The sequence below is a fragment of the Pterocles gutturalis genome, unplaced genomic scaffold (genome assembly GCF_000699245.1).
Source record: "Pterocles gutturalis isolate BGI_N339 unplaced genomic scaffold, ASM69924v1 scaffold30667, whole genome shotgun sequence".
In the NCBI taxonomy this organism is placed as follows: domain Eukaryota; kingdom Metazoa; phylum Chordata; class Aves; order Pterocliformes; family Pteroclidae; genus Pterocles; species Pterocles gutturalis.
Window position 1 is genome coordinate 57,285 of NW_010114057.1, and position 20,526 is coordinate 77,810.

The 20,526-nt window shown below is 43.7% G+C and overlaps 1 protein-coding gene across 1 annotated transcript in view; it reads left to right on the forward strand.

Annotated features, from left to right (window-relative positions):
• Positions 1-16,433, forward strand: part of EGFLAM (EGF-like, fibronectin type III and laminin G domains) — a 56,232-nt gene extending 39,799 nt beyond the window's left edge. Inside the window, exons 16-24 of the mRNA XM_010074723.1 lie at positions 1,771-1,882; positions 3,443-3,559; positions 6,063-6,243; positions 8,566-8,589; positions 10,752-10,830; positions 11,710-11,853; positions 14,494-14,577; positions 15,656-15,759; positions 16,279-16,433. Of these exons, the coding sequence (XP_010073025.1) occupies positions 1,771-1,882; positions 3,443-3,559; positions 6,063-6,243; positions 8,566-8,589; positions 10,752-10,830; positions 11,710-11,853; positions 14,494-14,577; positions 15,656-15,759; positions 16,279-16,433 (1,000 nt within the window). The remainder of the gene's footprint in view (positions 1-1,770; positions 1,883-3,442; positions 3,560-6,062; positions 6,244-8,565; positions 8,590-10,751; positions 10,831-11,709; positions 11,854-14,493; positions 14,578-15,655; positions 15,760-16,278) is intronic.
• Positions 16,434-20,526: the final 4,093 nt, after the last annotated feature.

Consider the following 20,526-nt stretch of genomic DNA (forward strand, 5'->3'; position numbering starts at 1 on the left):
GGACGGGTGCAGAACCTGGGCTATTTACCAAGTTGTCTCAGTTGTCCTCTGGCCTCAGTTGTCCTCCCTTGGCCAGGCATTCACAGGATCAAGATCTACATCATTTGGTGTATTTTTCAAGGTTCAGTTTATGCAGGGAAAAGTAGTTCTTAACCCCAGAGCAGATGAAGAGCCAGAAGTGTTCAAATGCCGGCAGAAAACATTGCCAAGCTCATGCTGGTTTCAAAAAGCCTGTGAATCCAAGAAATAGCTTGCAGCTCTGAAGTGATGACTCTGCAAGGCTTAATCCTCCCTAATTGTAATTAAATCTAACAGAGCAGGAGGGTTAGCATGATGATGACCTGATCAGCAGAGGAGATAAAACATGTGTATTGCCACTTACCAGGTAGCCAAACCTCTCTGGTTCTTTTATATGTATATATTGACTTCTCCAAGGTGATTAAATTCTGTTACCTATTGATTTACCCAAGGCAGTTAAACCCTAAATGCTGCTACATGAGAAAAAGGCCAAGTGAATGGCGTTGATCAATTATATTTTTTATGGAGTTTTTCTGCACCAAGTGTCAAAGTAATATTGCCAGCATTGTCCAAAGAGATGAAAAGGGTCTTTGAGAAAATTTGGAGGAGCAAAATAATTACAATAAAAATATTTCAAAGCTCATGTTGATTGTTCATAAAAAAAAGAAAAAGATTGAAATTGTTATTTTCACTTTTTCAAAATTATATACCTTTTTAATCAGCATTTGAGTCACCATTGATTCACTATTTAAAATCACAATTTTCTCAGTTCTTTCATTTTGAAATATATCTTTTTTCCATTTTTAAATGTAAGTAGCCTGAAAGTACAAAACTTTATTGCACCCAAAACAATTTTGTGTTTTTTCATTGAATGCTAGAAAGTCTTCATGATAACATGGTTTCTGATTTTTCCAGCTTAACCAGTGAATCAAACACAAGTTTTCATTGCTCCTGGAGGAAAGGCTACAAGATAACATTTAGACATAAAATGCTTTAACCAGTGTAGTAAAATGACATTTGAAAGCAAGATACAAAAGTTCTGTAGAACTTGTAAAGGGGAATGTGGTTTTGGCCTTTATACAGGTTGCTATTCATATTAATAAAGATTGTAAGAACAGTTTTAAAACTCTTCCTTTGAAACTGGTGAATGCTTTGCACAACTGAGGATTACTGTTTCTATCCAGAATCTCATCACATCATTCAGATCATATTTTAGTTACTTCCCCTTATTTACACCAGCCAGGCTGCACGCACACATGTGTGTGTAGAAATCACTGTAGGAGACAGCATAAATAGAGCTGATAAGCCAACACAAAGTAGTTCTGTTTCAAAAGAGAATGAAGAATGTGTGATTATATGAACCATCAATTGGAAAGCTTTACCTCCAGGCTTATGTCATTTTGAAATGAGGATGTACAGCTGAGGCAAAAATTTGTCTTTATGTATTATAAATGACTGAGCGGAAAAATCAGCTCAGAGGTAGATGGAATGCATGCTGATTATAGAAATATTTAATTTATAAATAACAGTAGAGTGCTAGTTATTTCCTGTATGAGCATGGTCTTATTTTCCTTTGCTGATGGGGCTCAGAAATTGTTACTTCCTTATAAGGAAAGAAACACTGATTTATTTTTGTTTCTTATTTAGAAAATCATCCCACAGGACTTGACTTTTTAACATCACAACAATACTTGAAAATATTAGAAAGGCAAAAGCATAAAATACTTGAAAGTTTTTTTCCCCTTAAAACAGGAGTGAAGAACCTGTCAGTCTAGGTCAGTGGCATGAGTTGCGAGTGTCTCGCACAGCGAAGAATGGTATCCTGCAAGTGGACAAACAAAAGCCAGTGGAAGGGATGGCGGAGGTGAGCGTATAGCATGGCTGGTCATGAGTACAGCTGTTAGACTATAAAATAATTACATGGTAAACTACACAGGCTGCTCTCAAAGCTCTTAATAAGCTCAAAAAAGTATGTACATTAGGGCAACATTTTCTTAAGTCCAAAACTGGAAATTTGCCCTTGAAGTCTTCCCTCTGAGGACAGAAATCCTTGCAAAGGCAGCTGAAATCACAGCCTTACTTGCTCTTGCCATGTAACTGGACTCATGTATTTGTGTTTGATTCATACATGTTCTTGAGGTTCTTTTCTTGATGCTTACTGGTTGTGGCTAAGTCTGTTCAATAACGTATGCACTGTGAAATGTGTTTGTCTGGAGAAGGATGATTGAAAATTATATGCACAAAGTCCTGTTTTTACCTCTCTCTGAATATTATGCTGGAAAGGTAGGCAAAAAGAGAAGAGTTTCTTTCTTTTCTCCTTGCAAAACTGATTTTCAGAACAGAGTAAGGGCTGGAATACTCAGACAGTTGATGACTTGCATTTTATCCTTCCCTAACCAAGTGGTCATAGTGAGTCCAGTTTGTAAGGAGAATTTTTGCTTGTACTGAGCAAGGTATTCACTCTAAGTGCTAAAATGCATATGCGGAGGTACTTTTTTATCCCAAGAACGTAAGGCTAGAACTGCTTAGTAAATGTCTTTTATTCTTTCCTAGTGGAAAGTGTCACCAGAAAACCGGACTCCAGAGCCTGTTAGCAGAAGAATCCGCAGGTTTTTCTGCAAACTGTGAAACTATTTAAAGCTTGGACTTTTCTTGAAAAATATAAATAAAGTGAAATTCCAGTTGTCTGTCAAGAAACAGATTGAATGGGAAACATTCAAATGGAGCAGCTGAGATTTCTTGAGATAGATGGGTCAAGATTGAGACCCTTGGTTTTTTTTTCTCTAAGTGCTGCAGTGCAGCTGCAGAAGGAGGTTGGCTGGGAGCTCCCAACAAATAGATCACAGGAGCTTCTGCAAGACTGTAGTTGCACAGTTATCTTGTCCTTAGCTGTTAAACATGTTTCACTTCACACCAGGATCCTGACTAGTCCCATCAGGTATCCTGAGCAACTGCTTCTGGTAACTAATGCAAACTCAGTGTTTATTTCATTTAGCCCCATAACTTGCTATAGATTATCTTTTTTTGATGTTGGAAACATTAAATGAGTCACTGTCGCATGGACTTTGCTCTTTAACTTTATGAACCTCATTCTGGTTCTAGATTTATATCAGTGTACCTCAAGACATTGAAAATAGAGCTAGATGTACAGTCAGAAATCACAATGAGTGACTCTCCTTTCTTTCTTCCTTCAGTATTCCCATTTTGAAACACTTGAGATTTTTCAGCTAGTTTTGATTAGGGTAAATCACAGTCAGTAAAGAATGTCCTACAGTGGCTTTCTTGAGAGAATTGTACAAAGAAACGCATTTGGCAGCAGTAAAGAGGCTTTGAAGTAAACTATAATATCTAATGTAAGCTAATTTGAAGATATGAGCGTGGTTCCAGCTACTTGAATAAAACGTTATTCTTGTGTTTCTCGCAGGGGGCTTTCACACAGATTAAGTGCAGCTCTGAAATATTTATTGGTGGAGTCCCTAATTATGATGCTGTGAAGAAGAACTCTGGGATCCTCAGACCCTTCAGCGGGAGCATCCAGAAGGTATGTGCCCAGAGAAGCACACTGGAGGCATTTACATTTACTTCCATCTCATCCACTGCACACTTTAGGTGGAAACCTGCCCTTATACCTCTGACAATATTCAAAATAATCCAAGATTTCACCTCAAGAGCCCATCACAAAGTGCTTGAATACATATTTCACAGTGGAAAGTCAGTCTAACTTTAATAGCCAGTAAATATTACCACTGCCGGTCTCCCTGTTAATTTCTAATAAGTGAGCAGAAGCCATATGGGATCAAGTTCAGAAGGATTTACAAAACTATGTTAAGATTAGAGTCCTCAGAGTGCCCTGTAGCCTATATATAGGGAAATGATAGGGAAATGAACAGAAGAAATGCTCAAATACTTCAGTGTACGCAGACTGAGGCAGCTAAATGTCTGATGTAACCAATACAGTAACGAGTAAAAAATAGTGTGCAAATTCAACTGGATCACAGTCCAGCTGGCCTATTCTTATGATAGACAGCAGTTTCACACCTCACTGCTTTCCCCTCTTACAATTTTATATGGAGCACATGAATTGGAGGAGATCTTCTTCATTGTTGGCAGACATTAAAGATGATGTTCCAGTGGGGTCAGATGTGCATGGGTGCAGTTCTCTTCTGGAGAATAAATCTGTAAATTAGCAGTAAGTCCTAATAAGTAATCAAAAGAAAATTCGAACTGAACTAACATTTGCTCTCCCTAGGCATACTTAAAATAATTTGTATAAAGCTGAAAGGTTGGCCTTGAATCCTCAGGGTTTTAAATGAGTGAATTAGTGCATCAGATTTACTTAACAAATAAAAAGTCTAATAGCACATCTCATAACAATTGGTCAAAGGCAGAAAGGGAATTGCAATTCAGCGTAAATGATTTTGTCACTTGGTCCAACATTTTTCACTGTCTTTATCAGCTGTCTAGCAGAAAGCATGAAGTTCAAGAAAACTGGAGCAGTGTGTAATAGTGATGGGAACAGGTCAGTCACACAAATGTCATTGGAAGGGTGGGCTTGACTAAATAGAGTGCATTTTGGAGTGCAAGATAGGGACCCTAGGGGCAGTTAGCACAGGTCACACTTGAAGGGCGAGAGGTTGTACCCTAGTGTACAGAGGCACTGATAAGGATTGAGAAATACTGTGAGCCCTTACTTCTGTGATGTATTTAGGATGGTGAATTTTCCTTCTCTGAGGCCTGGATGGGATGTCAAGCAAGAGTATCACCTGCTTTTGGGCACTGGGAGACTATTCGTTGACTGCTGTGTTTACACATAGTGAGATTTTGGAGAATTGTATAGAAATAAAGCTACAAACATCACCAAGTACTGGAAAACATGCCATGTGTAGAAAGACCTAAGATCTCAGTCTATTTAGTTACTTATATAAGGTTAAGAAGTGACTTTTTTAATGGTCTGATTGTTCCTACATGAGGGTGAGATTTCTTTGAGTACCTGGTTCTGAAATGATGCATAAAAAGGCACAATGAGAAACAATGGCTGGAAGCTGAAGATAAGTCTGGAAATAAGGGACACATTTTTAAGAGCTGGGGCTTGTTAACCTGTGGAACTATGTAGCTGGAAGTCAGAAAGAAGCTGAAAGGGTAGTGGAGTCTCCACTGGTTCATCTTTATGACAGGACTGGATGTTTTTCTGCTGTTGGAGTTGTTTAGTGCTGTTTCAAACAGAGTTTATGTGCTTGATGCAACCCCTTCTCCCAGTACAGCCCCCTAATGTGCATAGTCGGAGTTGTGCAGGTCCTCACTTCTGGCCTTAAAATCAATTTGTTTGTGAAAATAGACTTCTTACTTTGATGTAGCTGAGATCAGAAGCTGCACCTACAAGTAATCTCTCTACCAAGATATCAGTTCAGATTATACAAATGTCAGTTTATATTGGAGAACATATGTTGCTGACACATCGGAAAAATCCCAACATTTAACAATTCTCTTCAGTTTATATACAAATGGTTTTGTGAAGTCATTAATTATGTTTTTAATCCATTTTAACCCCAGCTTCTTTCAGGCAAGCTGCGATAATAGAAAGCAATAAAGAATGTGAAAAGCAAGCTGTTCTGCTTACTATTTCTGTTGTCAACACTCATCTCCTGGGAGGTTTCCTGATCTCAGAAAGGATTTTCCTCAGCAACGCTCATCTAGTTGTACCGTCCTAACTCACGGCTCAGCTACAAAGCATTGCACCAGTGTTCAAACACAAGACTGGTAAATCCCACACAGCTTCACCCCATATGGGTGTTGCCAAGGGCTGTGTCACAAAACACAAAAGAAATTCATCTCCAGCCGGTCAGGATGAGCAACAGAGTGGGCTGGACCTCTGCAACTGGAAAACACACATTACAAGAAATAGGGTTTTGGCTAAGTCTTAAGTGTTATGTTTCTCTGAAGTCTTTTAGAGAAGTCTTCTGACTAACAGTACAATACTGGGAATTTGGAAGTTTATGGCATGTGTTTTCCTCCCTTTCTTTTTTTTTTTTTTTTTTAACACATAGATTGTATTGAATGACCGGACAATTGATGTGAAACGGGATTTCACTTTTGGAATGAACCTAGCCAATGCTGCCCACCCCTGTGTGAGCTCACCATGTGCAAATGGAGGCACCTGCGTTCCCAAGAAGGACAGCTATGAATGTGACTGTCCCCTGGGCTTTGATGGGCAACATTGTCAAAAAGGTAACAATGGCTGCTTTTCAATATAGAGATCCGGAGTTGATCACAAAAATAAGAGAGATTTAGCACCTACAACTGCTGTTGTACATATCCCTTGAAATAGAAACCCTGGAGGCCAGAGCTCCCTCTGCATCCTTGCACATTCCATGTACCCAGGGAAGAATTTGTTTTGTTATTTAAGAACATGGTAACTGTCATCCTAGCAGAGAGCTATGATCCATAGATAGCAGCTTGGTATCTGGCTGCTTGTGATGGCCAACACTGAACACTTCATACACCTCCCTAATTATGCAGCGCTATACAAAGGGGGAATTCCTGTCAGTGTCCTCCAGCCAGTGACTATGTCACGACCTGAAGCATAAGCACTGGCAACCCTTGTAATTTTATCCTCCCTAGGGCTTGCAACAAATGCTATTGCCATATACAGAAAGGCCTAGTTCTTTTTTAGACGCTGGCTACTCTGATGATAATTTCACCATCTGCACAAACTGTACCTTGGTATGGCAATGGAGACTACCGAGGAGGAACACCTGCCCTGATGCACGTTATTCTTCTTTCTTCAGAGCCACTGTAATAATTCAAACCTTAGATTCAGGAAAGCGGTCAGATTGCATGAAAAACGTGCTTTGGATTATTCCACTAGATGGAGGTGTTTCCCTTCTGTCAGGCTTGATCTTGAAAAATTCCCAGGGGAAGGTTTTGTAACAGCGAACTCGGTTCAGAAGAGCTCAATGACATTATTGTCTTCACCCACTGCTTCATTTCCCACAGGCACAAACTTCAAAGTTAAAAGTAGTGGTTTTGGTTAAATCATGATGAATAGTTTGGCCTTTTCGTCCAAAACACACAATATCTCAGAACAAAAACATTTTATTAAAATACAATGCAAAATACAATTTACTTACGTTGTTGTGGTCTAACTAATAGCTGGAGCAACGTCATTTCTCCCAGCTTCTCTGTGGGGAGGAGGGAGAATTGCGCTTTCGGCTTTCTAGGTATGTGCAGGGTGCTAAGCTCCTGACTTCAAGATGGTATCTGCAGCAGTACCAAGGTCTCCAGGGGGAGTCAAGGCAAGTGAATGCTTTGCAGCTTGGGTGTGCGACTGCCTGCCGGTTCAGTGAGCTCCTGTGCATTGCTCAGGCCGCAGCTCCTCACTGCTGTCTGCTGCTGACTTGCACCAAGCCCCGAGAGCAGCAGTGTGCCGAGCTGCACCCTGCTGCCCCCGCCTCGTGACACTGGTGGTGCTGCCGCTGGGCTGGCATGCCTCCGCTCTCCTCTCTGTCAGAACCTGAATGGGCGTCCAGGCTTCCAGAGACTGTGTGAAGCACCTTGTGCCTTTGGCTTGGACTAGATCCTGGGTGCTGCTTCCTGTGTGAATCCAACTTCAACTCATTTTAAAGAATGTGCAAAAGCACGAGTCACTTGTCTTCTGTGGCTGCTGTTCAGGTGCTTCTCAACTCCCCTGCACTTGGCCTCAGCAGACACTGAAAATCCAAATTTTGCTGATGGATGTGCAGAGAGCTTGGAGGTCCCTCCTGAACCTCAGTCCACAACAGCCTTCATGAACCTGGAGCAGATTTCTCAAAATAATCCTTACCTGTGTCTCTTTGGTAGAGTGTAGACATGGCTAAGGCAGGATGCATGTCTGTGTCCACTTCTGTTTCAGAACAGGATTTTGGTTAGTGCAGTCAGCTGACATGTGAGAGGCTGAAGGTGCGGTCTCCATCCTACTTGCTTTTGGGCTGCTGCAACCCTGCACCCTGAAAAAACAAAAGTTCTTCTGAGGGACTGGGCCTCATTCTGCAAAATTATACATGCCACTTATAAAACTAAACTTACATGATTCTGGTATGAGGTATATGAAGTATTGATTTGTATCGTAATGGATCTTTGGCCGAGGATTCAGTAGTTTCTGCTGGCATTGTTAGGTTTTATATCTTCTGTCCAAGCTGTGGGGAGTGTTAAAGATATTTTTATACTTAATTGTAAGATGGGGTAGAACAACGAACTGTTGCCTTTCCAAGGTTAGAGCTGATCCCTGGGTAAGCCATGGTAAGTGACTGGGATTTGAAAACTAGGACTAGCAGACCAGGTGCTGGTCCTACCTGTCTGCACCTTCATGTGTTTTGAGCAGGCAACTATAAGTGGTTGGGGAAAAACAATAATAAAAGAGTGCCACCTTCACAGGTGATCATAGTTGCAAATGGGAGGCAGGGATCATGCATTTGTAGGAAGGTGGGCATGAAACTGAACAAAGGGAGATTTTTATTTTAAGAAAAATAAAATGAGAATGTTCTTGTTTTGTTTTGTGCTGACTCACTGCAGAGTGTGGAAGTTACTGCCTAAACAGTAAGTACTGCAAATGATGTGAAAACTGCTCTGTCATTGTGCGTCTGTGTCTGCTCTAGCAAGCTGGGTGCCATTAAACCTGGCAAGTTTCTGTCAATAAGCCAAAATATTTTCTGGGGTTATATTGCACTTCCTTAAACCTTGTCCTGTGGATATTTTAAACTGCATCCAGAGTACCTGCCAAGTACAGAGCAGTGGCTGTAGAGTTGGTCCCTGTATTTGCAAAGCAGTGGGGCCAGGCAGCTGGCTGATGGCTTTGCAGGGGTAGGCACTACTTCAGGCTGCCCTGCAGTTCAGAGCTCACTCCCACTCGTCACAAGAGCTTTGGGACCTCTCTACCGGATTGTGATAAGCAGAGAGTGAAGGTGTTTAGTCCTAGATCTGCTTACTGGCCCTGTTCCCATCCCATTGCAAAGATCCTGAATGCATCAAGCATACTGCTAAAATTTACTTGGTTTTCTGTGGTCAAATTCAGTGCAGAAAGTGAAGAGCATACAGAAGAGCAAACAGAGAGAAATGCCCGTCAGATTCCATAGAGGAAATAAGAGTGCTAGAGCAAGGGCAAGGCATGCTGCATGGCACGGGCACCTTCCCCTGCTGAAGGCAAGAGCAGAGGGGCTCTAGTGCTGGTGCATGACGTGATGGGGGAAGAAGGGCTCCTGTACATACTCTGCTGCCATCCACTGTGCTTAGAGACTGTCCAGTGCAGAAAGCATCAGACCTGTCAAGGAATGTCTGGCCAAGAGTAACACGTCTTTTGCAATCTTCTGAGGACGCTGGCAGGGTGCAAGCTGTGGACTGCCTGTGGTGGTTTCTTTAGACACATTAGGCAGCTTTCCTAGTTTCACTACAGATGAAAAGAAGTGTTTGTCACCATCTAAACTTCTCAGTCTTGGCACTTAGGGCTGGATTTCATATTGCTGTTGTTGGCTGCCAGACTACATCAATTGTTGCATATCTGTGTTACAGTGAGCTCTTAAATCCCAGCCAGCCTCTTCATTGCATAAAGAAAGCAAGCAACCATGCCCTCAAAAGCTTGAAATTTATGTAGATGAGATTAACTGTGGGTTGAAGGGATTAGTTCTCATGAAGAAAATAGGATGAAGGTGGCTGTTTTAATGAATTTATAAAAATGGCTTATATTAATGCAAGCAGTCAGTTATGAGAGCTCAGAAAAACTGTTAAGGCCGGTGCTCATAGCTTTCTGAAGGCTGTGTATCAGGGACATTCAGTGATTTATATCACACATCTGAGTTATTTTGCCAAAGTCTTCTTCATGGGCAGCAGTACACGAGCACCAGGTCTGGTGGCAATGCACACCGCAGTCCCAGCATCTGTACACTACAGCTGTACCAGCGGCTGTCCCCAGAGAAATGAGACATGCTGTGTGTGGAACACGGGTGAGTGCTGAGCAAAACACCCTCCAAAGCAGCAATGCAGCCTGTCAAATGCATGCACCAAGAACATTTGCAGCCTTTGTCATACAGCCTTTAGCATAGTCTCAGATGTTTTCAATAGACCTAAAGTGATTAGGGGCACCCTATATGTCCCCCTTGGAGATAGCCTCCCTTCACACTGCACCTCAGAAGCGAGTGCTGAACAGGCAGCAGCTGCTCTGTGCAAAGTCACATACACAAAAGGAGAAAACAGGGAGCTCACAGGTTGCCTGTGATGCCTCCTGGTCTCGGTTTGCAGGGGTGAGAGGTCCCAGCACGTGCTCTGCACATGGTGCTCCATTAGGAGCTGGGGAGGGACTTCTTAGACTAAGGAGAGAGGGTGGTTAGTGCATAACCTTTGGCAGGAGTGTGACTTGAACCACACGGAGAGTCAGGGAATGTGGAAATGGAATAAAAGTAAGATTTGCAATGTTTTCCCAATAATTCATATTTTTCTCTGCTAACATTTACTGGGAGACAATACATTAGGCCCATGACATGAAGGCTGTAAGTAGGGGCACTATCAGCAGTTTAAACTACCTCAACTGCTTCCCCTGCATTTAGGTACTAACTGGCGGTGCCTTTTTACAAACCAGTGTGAGTTCAGCTCACTGTGCCACTGGCAAGTACCTGCCAATGCAGAAATAAGTCAATAAAACAGTCTTGTCTCTTTTTATAACTTCCATTTCCCTGTCAGCTGACACTGGTTTTTTATTTACTTTTCAGCCATTACAGAAGCAATTGAAGTCCCACAATTTATTGGTCGTAGTTACCTCACATATGATAATCCAGATATCCTGAAAAGGTAATGTATTTCCTATGTACATGAGTATTCTGGTTGTTAACCATTATAATTCTAGGAGCCTCATGTGGCAGGATGTTGTATATTTAAGTGTTTAAAGCTGTATTTGCCATATTTCTAAATTGCAAGGAAAAAAATGTCTATATATATGCTTATGGCTCAGTTTTTTATAATATTGGAGCATCTTGCAGCCCGTAGCGAAATGGCACGCACGGCATATGTCTCGCATGGCAAAGGACTGGTTTGTGCTTTCTGAGAGGAAAGAACGGACATACAGAGCCTGTATCTGTAAAGAGACTAGGATTTTAACCCCTGCTTTAGCCTAAAGCTTAGGTGCTCAAACTTCTTTTTTGCTGATCTGTACCTTAGGAGATGCCCAAATTCCAGGAAACTGTGGGTTGGTTCGACAAATTCCTCCACCTGTCTGTATTTCATCCACTTGCTTGGGGAGGCTTCACAAATGTCCTCACCTGCAACTCAGGACCTCTCACCTAGCAGGACTTTCTGATTTCCCCTTTGTATGCTCCTTCCACTGGCTTCTGAGGGCACCATATCTACTGGATGTTCTCAAAATCAGCTTGTTGGACTGGATTTCATAGTAGGCTTGGGGAGAAAAATGATTTTCTCTTATTTGTGTGGAGTAACCAAGTAACTGTTATGTTGGGGATTCTGGAGGGAGAAATTCAATTCCTCCGCTCCAAAATGCTGGAAATGGGGATGTGAGCCAGAGTCCCTCACACATCAGCGTGTAGGCGAGTTGCAAGACAGTAACCTGCAAGACCAGCGGAGAAGAAATACTTCATTATCTTTTATGTTTTTTTTTTAAACAAGACTGTCCCAGTTCAATATTTTACTATTATTTCCTTCTTCTACATTAAACAGGGTAACAGGATCAAGAACGAATGTGTTCATGAGGTTTAAAACCACAATGAAGGAAGGTCTCTTGATATGGAGGGGAGACAGTCCCATGCGGCCTAACAGTGATTTCATTTCTCTCGGCCTTCAAGAAGGAGCGTTAATATTCAGGTAAACTTTCTCCCTTATTTGTGTTGCACGCAGTACACTCAGGGCTCGAAAGAGTTGCCACAACACATCCAGTGCACTTGTCCTTGGGTATAGTGTGAGGCAATTACATCCTCAAGGCTTTTGTTCAGTGATGGGTCCCACTGTAGTCTGGGAAAGGATGTGAGCTGAAGAGGTAACGTGATTCAAGCTTTGCATCATTCCCACTCCCTCCTTCCCTCCCTCCCTCACAGTTTGTAAAATATCAGTTTTTTAATGTATTTTCTAAAAGTCACCTTATGTGGTTACGAGTACTGTCAGTACTCATGCCTCTTGAAGCACTTGCCGTCTCAGCTAAGCAGAGCAGGTGGTGGGTTTGCAGAGAGAGAAGGGCTCAAGGAAAGACGCTGCTGATGCCTGTGACCACGGTGGGCTCACTCCTCACCAGAGGGTGCATATCGGAGCAGGGCTCACGCCTTCCCAAACCTCCAAATATCTAGCCCTGTGACACAAACCCAGCTGTCACTAGGCTTTGTTACTGCCACCATCCATGGAACCACTTATTTCAGAAACAAATAATATTACTGTCAAAAAGCTGAGATTAGGAAGCATTGGGAAATGTGGGGCTGAACTCATATTCTCTCTCCAGGTTCACTTTCTCCCTTGTAGATGCTCAGGCAGACTCTGTGCAACTTTTCGCATGGTGCTTTTTTGGGACTCCTATCTTTTGAAGGCCCTGTCTTTCCTCATGATCCCCTTTTAGGTTGCATAAGACAAATATTGAAACAGCAAACTACAAATGGCATCATTATTATCGATTGTTGTGAGACACTGTTGATTAAATGACAAGGATTTTGTTAATCATTGAAGCTAATTTGAAGCTAACTTTTACTTGACTTATCTGGTTGCCGTTTGCTGCCATGGATGCATAGACAAGTTGCACATTTCTATTTAAATTAATTTATTTTGAGCTTTTTTTTAATGTGTTTTTCTGTGGCTAACTTTGCAAAAACTCTTTTTTTCCCTCATTGTTTTATAAACAAGGAACTGACTCTGCAGAAATGGTGCATTTTTTAAATGTCTTTGGGAGAGCCTGTCTTTCCAAGATGCTGGGGAGTAATTGGCCGGTCTATTCTGTCTGTTTTCTAGGGGGCTGTTGCTGTCCTCCAGATATGAAGATACACAAAGGTTTTAGACCAAAACAGCTGAATTTTATTGAAATATCTGTGCCTTCCACTTGCATTTAGAAAGGTGAAAAATTAAGATCCCAAATTAAAATTCTCATAAACAATCACTACATACTGAAAGGGAGCAGCAAAGATGGTGTGGGGACAAATACAGAAAAAAAAAATCACATTTTTCAGCATGAGTGATCCTCATACTACTCTTCCACCTTTCGAGATGTGAGGTCAGGAAAATATCAGGGCTGTGAATTGGTCAGAATTATTTTCCTGCAGCCTAAAATTAGATATATGTATTCTGGTCCAGTTTGAAATTCAAAACATAACCTTTTCTTTCCCATTTTCTATGGCCTAGCAGATTAGGTTCTCTGCACAGTGTAATTGCTGCAGTAAATCCTTTCTATTGCTTCCTCCTTCTGTAGAAGGTTATATCACTGCTGTAGGGGATCCCCACTCACTAGGGATATGAATCTTATTTTTGTAACCAGAGGTCTAACACATAGGTACAATCATGAACACCCAAATCCTTCGGTAGCTCTTGACCTAGACTGGTATCTGCATCCTGGGTAGACGGAGATGTTTGTTGGGGACTCTCTTAAACCTCTGGGAGGAGTCAAGTTTAGGACAGTCATTTTGCTCTGGGCAGCTCATGACTTAATGTGCTGTTCTCAAGTACCTGACCCTGGCCATGATCTTGATTCCAGGTCCAGCCTTCTTTTAAGACATGATGGTGTTGTCTTTAATCTCCCTAGCTTGGTAAGGCTGAAGGCCAACAGAGGCTGTCTCAGGCTAATTCATCCTGCTTATTCAGGCAGCTGAGCACCCAATAGCTTGCTGTGTTGTAGCATCTACTTCCCCTTCATGAAGGTTGGCCCCAATTTCTGGGACCCAGAAATTAAGGTGCCTGAAATGTAAACATGATGGGGACATCATGTCTGCTGAGTAATTTTAGTAGGAACAATCACAAAGAAATAATCAGAACTGCAACTGAAGCAGGGAACTTCATGATTATCTCTGCGCTTATTTATTAGGCTTCATCCTTTCTGACATCACAGGTCTCAACCTTCCCTATAATTCAGATGATTTGTAGATCTGTTACAGGTCACATGCTTATTTGCTCTTGGAATAATTTATTTATTAACTGTGTTTGCAACCTCCCACTCCTTCCTAATCTCATGTATCGGGGAGGAACTGCCATGCAGAGGCCCCCTTCTTGCTCTCATGGGGTGGTGGTGTTGGTACCCACTCAGACCTGGGCAGGCAGGAGTTTTGCCTGTCGCTCCATGAGCCTGACTTTGCAAAATAAGTACATTGCTGTTGGGCTTCCAAAGGACTCTAGCAGTTCCCACAGAATCCGAACCATGAGGGGAGCTCTGGGGGCTGAGCAGGTGAGGCACAGAGTGAGGACATGTGAACAATTTGTCAGGCAGCTTGTCTTTGCAAGGGAGGCAGTAGCATTTTAATTTATTTTTTTTAATTGTAGCTACAATTTGGGCAGCGGCATTGCTTCCATCATGGTGAATGGCTCTTTCAGTGATGGCCGGTGGCACAGAGTCAAGGCTGTTCGGTAAGTGGTCACACTTCATGTGGAAGGCGTTTTAGAGCCACTCTGCCATTAAAGGTGCTGGCTGCTGTCTGGATGCTGATCGGCTGTGAATCACTGCAGGTCCACACTCTCACATTGCTTAGGAGTTGAACTGTTAGCAACTTGGCTGTTTCAGGACAATGTACACAAAGATTATTGTATTAGAGGTGACAGTGCCAACTCAGCACAGCTCAAGGCAGGCTGCCAAAGTCACACAGGGCTATTCTGGGGCTGTGATAGACATTCTATTAAACCCATACCATTTGGGTTAAGAGTATTTTTCTTTAATGTCTGCATTTTGAAATTCTCTAGGGAGCATTTTGCGGGCTGGCACAAGCACTGGAGCACGGACAGTGTATGCCTACTTTTTCTATTTGGAGGAGGTGCAGACATCTTGCTGTGTATATATAACTCATATTTATAACTCATTACCTCATGGGACACAAGAGTGCCCAGCAGGGAAAGCACACATCCCCCTCTTCATGAGATGTTGGTTCCCGGGAGATTGCAGGCTGAGATTAGCACAACTTGTTACCAAATTCAGTGAGAATAGGAGCCCAGCAAGTCACTCTTCTGTCAATGTGGTTATTGACCATGTATAAAATGGAAGTGGTCTAAAAGCTCTAGTAAGAAGCAAAACTGCTTAAAAGTATGTTTTACTCTAGCTCGCCTATTTCTTCCCTTCTGTTGAAGCTTCTGCTGTTTACTTGTTCTATTACATCTGATTTTTAGACACATCAGAACCTGTCCATCCTCCCCTCTCCCTCAGCTGTGCAATTTAGTTCTTTCCCAGTTTTTTTCTCCTCCGAAAATGCATCCGACACCCTTTGCAGGTCTCTGACATCTTAGTCCCTGGGGGAAAAAAAGCGCCCTGAAGGGTCTGGATTGCTGTAGCACACTGCTGTCTGTGAGGCTTCGCGACATCAGTCCCAAGCCTTTCCTGTGAACCCTGCCAAGCACTGAGTCCACCTGGTCCCCTGGCAAGGGGGAGATGCTGCTGCTCCTCCTCCTGCCTGGTTGTAGGCTGGGTGCATGAGGGCAGTTTGGTTTTTGTTTTCAGGGATGGACAGTCTGGAAAAGTGACTGTAGACGATTATGGTGCCAGGACCGGTAAATCCCCTGGGAAGATGAGGCAGTTGAACATCAATGGAGAACTTTATGTAGGTGAGTGCTCACATTCAGGACCCAGATGCATTTTTGTGTTTGCTATGTCAGCTGCAAGGCAGGGCATCCTGGTTCTGTCCATCTCAAGGTAAAGGCTTCACATAGCAGCCTCTGGTTGTCCACAGCCTGGTTTTTGTGGGGAGGCCTCTCCACATGGGATGGTGGGGACTGGTATGAGAAGGCACCAGCACCGTAGGGTGCACTGTGGTAGCCCCAGCAGGTACGTAGAGAAACAGCAAGTGGCAGCTGCAAATCCCACACCTCAGTGGGAATCTTGGCACAAGCTTATTCACTTCTTACTGATGCTACAATTTCTGCAATAAATGATCAGCATCCTACTTTATTATCTGCTGCTTATCCCTTCTGTACTTTCAAGTGCTTAAAAGCTGTATTTAAAAAAACACGGGGCACCTCTGAGGTGCGCTAGGAAGGATAGTGGGGTTTCTGGGTGTGCAGTCTCCCAAGAAGGAGCAGACACCTGTGTCCATGAAGAGCTTCTCATCATTGCCTTTCCCCCAGGTGGCATGAAGGAAATCGCCCTGCACACGAACAGGCAGTACATGCGGGGCCTGGTGGGCTGCATCTCCCACCTCACGCTTTCAACCGATTACCACATCTCACTGGTGGAGGATGCTGCCGATGGGAAGAACATCAACACGTGTGGGACCAAGTGACAAGAGAGGAATTCCGGTGCCGAGGACCCATCGTGTGCTTGCGTGTGTGGCTGAGTGCGAGCTGGCTGCCACAGCCCTCTGTAGCTGGCCCATGTTCTCCATCTGGGAAGGTGACAGAGCCAAAGGGAAACACACACACAAAAAATAAGAACATTTTCCCCTTTCCTCTCCTTTCCTGACCAAACCAAAATGAGTATTTTGTGTAGGAACTGTCCCCTCTACCTGTTAACTGTTTAGTGAACCCTAAAGGTTGTGCATCGGAGCAAATGGCAAAGAAATGTGTGATGTTAGGAGTAGCTCAATGACTGTGTTGTGGACCTTAGGTTGTCTTTTGTAATATCAGAGAAAGCAGTCTTGAAACACCTGTATTCATTCCATCCTGCAGTGGTACAATGACTGTGCTGTTCAACAAATCAGGCAGTACATCTATGCATTCAGATGTATGTCCCAGAACAACCAGATCTGCTTACTACTCTCTGATTTAGCTATGTTCCATCCCATGTAAATAACAGCTACAGTGACTGGTTTCAAAATAATGTTGTTTGTTGAGGAGGAAGGTTCTTAAAGTCAACTTTTTTATTACAAGCAACAAAATGAATGAACCAATTTTGTAGAAGTAATTTTATACTTGTATATTTTTTATAGCAGCAGCAGACCTGCTTGCATAGTATGACTTTTAACATTTAGGTGTACTATACAATTAGCTCTTTGCACAATTTCCTAAAAATAGCAAAGTGACCTGTGGTTGAAATTGGTTATACGGGAGGCTTAATGTCTGTATTATACAGTTTTGGTAGAGATATTTGTGAGTTATGACCAGTTTTAAATCTGACCCTTTTTGGTTTGTAAATTTTGACAGTTTAAAATTGTACATTATGAAGCTTTCGTGGCTTAAACAGATTAAAAGATTAGGGGGAAAAAAGCAAATGCTTGCTACTGTGGTATTATAAATCAAAAATATTTTGCTGAAAAATGCGAAAAGGGATGGCAAGAGACCTTGGTGGGTCGCAGTCATCTTAAAATAAAATGTTTTGTAGGCAATGGACCAGCACTTATGCAACCTTGATTGCCAAACAGTAAGTTAAGCAGGCGAACAGAGTGCTGTCGAGACACTAAGGAAATGGTCCAGAATTTCATAGTTCGGAGATTTTTCTTCCTTAACTCTTTGTTCCAAGCAGATCAGTGGGCTATCAGGGGAAGAGGAGAGACCCACTGTGCAGCGAGGCGCCCCATGGCTTGCTCCGTGCCATCAGTGGGAGAAGCACAAACCTCCTCAGCGGAACAGGCTCATGTGAATGCTTTTGAGTTAAAAGCACCTGATGCAGCAAAAGCAATGATCAGGAGGTTTCTGATGCATTTTTATTGTGCCCAGCGGGGTCCTGGCTCCCTGGGAGGTGAAACACCTTCCCAAGGCTCCTCCCACCTACAGGTGACTGTGAGCAGCTGCAGGCTGGGGTGGAGAAGAGAATAGCTGCTACTAGATAATGGCACATGTAAATAACTGCCGACGAGATCCCAGCCCTTCTGCATGCTGAAAGGGATACCTTAATCTCTTAGGCTAAAGATCTTGTGCTCCTTGCAGACATAGCAGCCATGGTCTGGGACTTTGCAGAAATAGAAAGGAACAGAAAAATACATGGTAGTGCTAGCATGTAATGTGCATCTGTGCTCTGCCCCCAGTTCAGATCACACTTCAGAAAAACTGTCTTTAGGAGATGTGGGCAGCTAGCAGAGGAGTTGGAGACACAGATGGTGCTCCTTTCAGGTGAAGCTCAGTTTTGTTTGTCTTGGGGAGTCCTAAAGGGAGAGAGAGACCTGTGCATGATTGGGAGAAAGCATGATAAAGTATGTGATCAAGATGTGGCTTTAAAATGACAGTAAATGGAATTTGATGCCATGGAGTGTGAAGGGGAAATATGCAGAGTCTGAAAAAGGGTAAAAACCTCTGGAGGCTGGAGGTCTTACTGGCTGGTCATTGCAGCAGCCCTGCAGCGGCAGCTGGACACAGCCTGTGCTTGGGCTGCATCTCAGCCGCTGCTGCTGGAGAGGAAAGAGTCATGTTTTATGTGCTCGGGGGGTTTCCTGACCTGGTACAGGGTAGGGAGATCCAGCTGGCTGTACCCCGAGTTCTGGGGACCTGCCGTGCCATTGGTGACAAGGGATAATGCTGGTCGAAAAACTGTATCAGCCTCCTCTCAGTCACATGACCCTTGCCTTTCCCATCCTTTCATTTCTGTTACAGGGTTTGGAGAGTGACTCCAAGACAAACATCTAGCAGGAGAGGTCTCTATTTTAAGATAATATACTGCAGAGTAACCAGCGTTTTGGTGCAAGGCCTTACTTCTTCAGAACAAAAGCTGCTCTTTAAAATGCAGCGTAGGGGGGCAGTGGGTAGGAAATACCTCTGTTGTTGTTGTGGAAAGGGAAGAGCAACAATTGGTAGCTCCCCAAATGCCTGTTTCCAACTGCGTGTATCACCACGCGGGAATTTGGAGCTGGCGGCATCACCCCACCATGGCACAGGCTGAGCACGAGAAGCACAGCTGCGTGGTGCTGGCCAGGTGGGAGGGAATAGCAAAGATGCTGGGGAATTTGAATCTTTCAAAGAAAAAAATAAAAATCCTTTCTGCATCCTTTTAAAGATAGGCTGAGAAACTTCAGAAGGGAGAAGCATCCCCCATCTCCAGTCTCCCAGGTGAAGCTTGGGGCTGGATGAGAGGCAAGGGTTTCCACTCAAGGGGCTGAGTAGGATGTAGGTGCCAGAAACTCAGGAAAATCTGACCAGATGTGGAGGCTCAGCCACCCCTCTACCCCCCTACCCTCCTGCTTCTGGGCCAGGGAAGGAGAAGGGAAAGGCAGACAGTGCATGGCAGAGTGCTTAGTCATTTTCCCAGGAACAGGCCTGGGTGTGCTGCTCACTGTCTCTGAGACTGTTTGCTGATCACATAATTTATTGCTCAGGCCGTATCAGATGCTTGGCATGACCCTTGGTGCTACTGCAGGATGAGGTGTTGCCCAAGTCCTTTTTCCCAGAGGTACCTGTGCAAACCAGCAATGAATCCAGCAGTCTGAGGTGCTTGTGCCTCTCTTTGCAATTTAATCCCCTTCCTAAAAGTGCAGTTCTTAGCTTTCTTCGTAACTTTCAACATTCAACATCTCAACATCCACCTCCACTTTCTAGGGCTAAACACCTACCTTGGTGCCAGCCTTGGATGGGCCAAGTCAGGCTTTGTGCTGGGCATGGGCTGTGGGGCAGAGCTGCTCCCTACCTGCCCCTCGCCCTGCCCAGGGCACAGTGGATCTCGCTGCTCTCCACTACTCTGCCATATCCCTGCTGACCAACTGCTTGGGAATCAGCAGCTACGTTTACTCAGGTCATCCTAAAGCAAAATAAGGACGAAAAAAAGAAAAAAAGCAAGCAAAAAAGATATTTCAAGGGGAACTAAAGCCAGACAAGACTTGGCAATGGTCCCTATGATAGGCAAATTCTTGCTGCACTGGTGTGTCCTGGGTGATCAAAGGTGAGGGGCCAGGAATTCTTTTGCCTCCTGGTCCTCCCAGCCTGGCCTGGGGAGCAAAGAGGCAGAGGAGGAGGGGCTGCCAGAGTTGAGAAGCTGCCCATTCCCTGCCCCAGCACATTAGCCTGGCACAAGTGCCTGTTAAGAGTTACTATTTTGTCAGTTGAGAAAATGTTTTCATTCTGTTGATAAAGCAAAATAAGATGGGTGGGAAATATATCATCCCATGTTCTGTGTGAGCAGCTACCTCCACGGCGGCATCACCCCTCAAGGGGCAAACCTCCTCCAAAGAGCTAGATAAAATGCGCCATGGTTTACTCATGGAGAGCAGCAACCACACAGCTGTGTGGGATTGTGTGCACACAGTGGAGTTTTCCTTTCTCCCAAGCAATATTTTGCTCTATGTCCGAGTCGGGGCATTGCCTGCTCCAGCGAGCACATCTGTCCCTCCCACTCTGTTTTTCCATCAATCTGAGTCAGCGTGGGTGCCCCCAGTCCCCTTGTCAGGCGATGATGTGTCCCTGCTTTGCTCTGGGGCGTCTCACACATGAGTGACAGCCCAGGGCTGACACCTG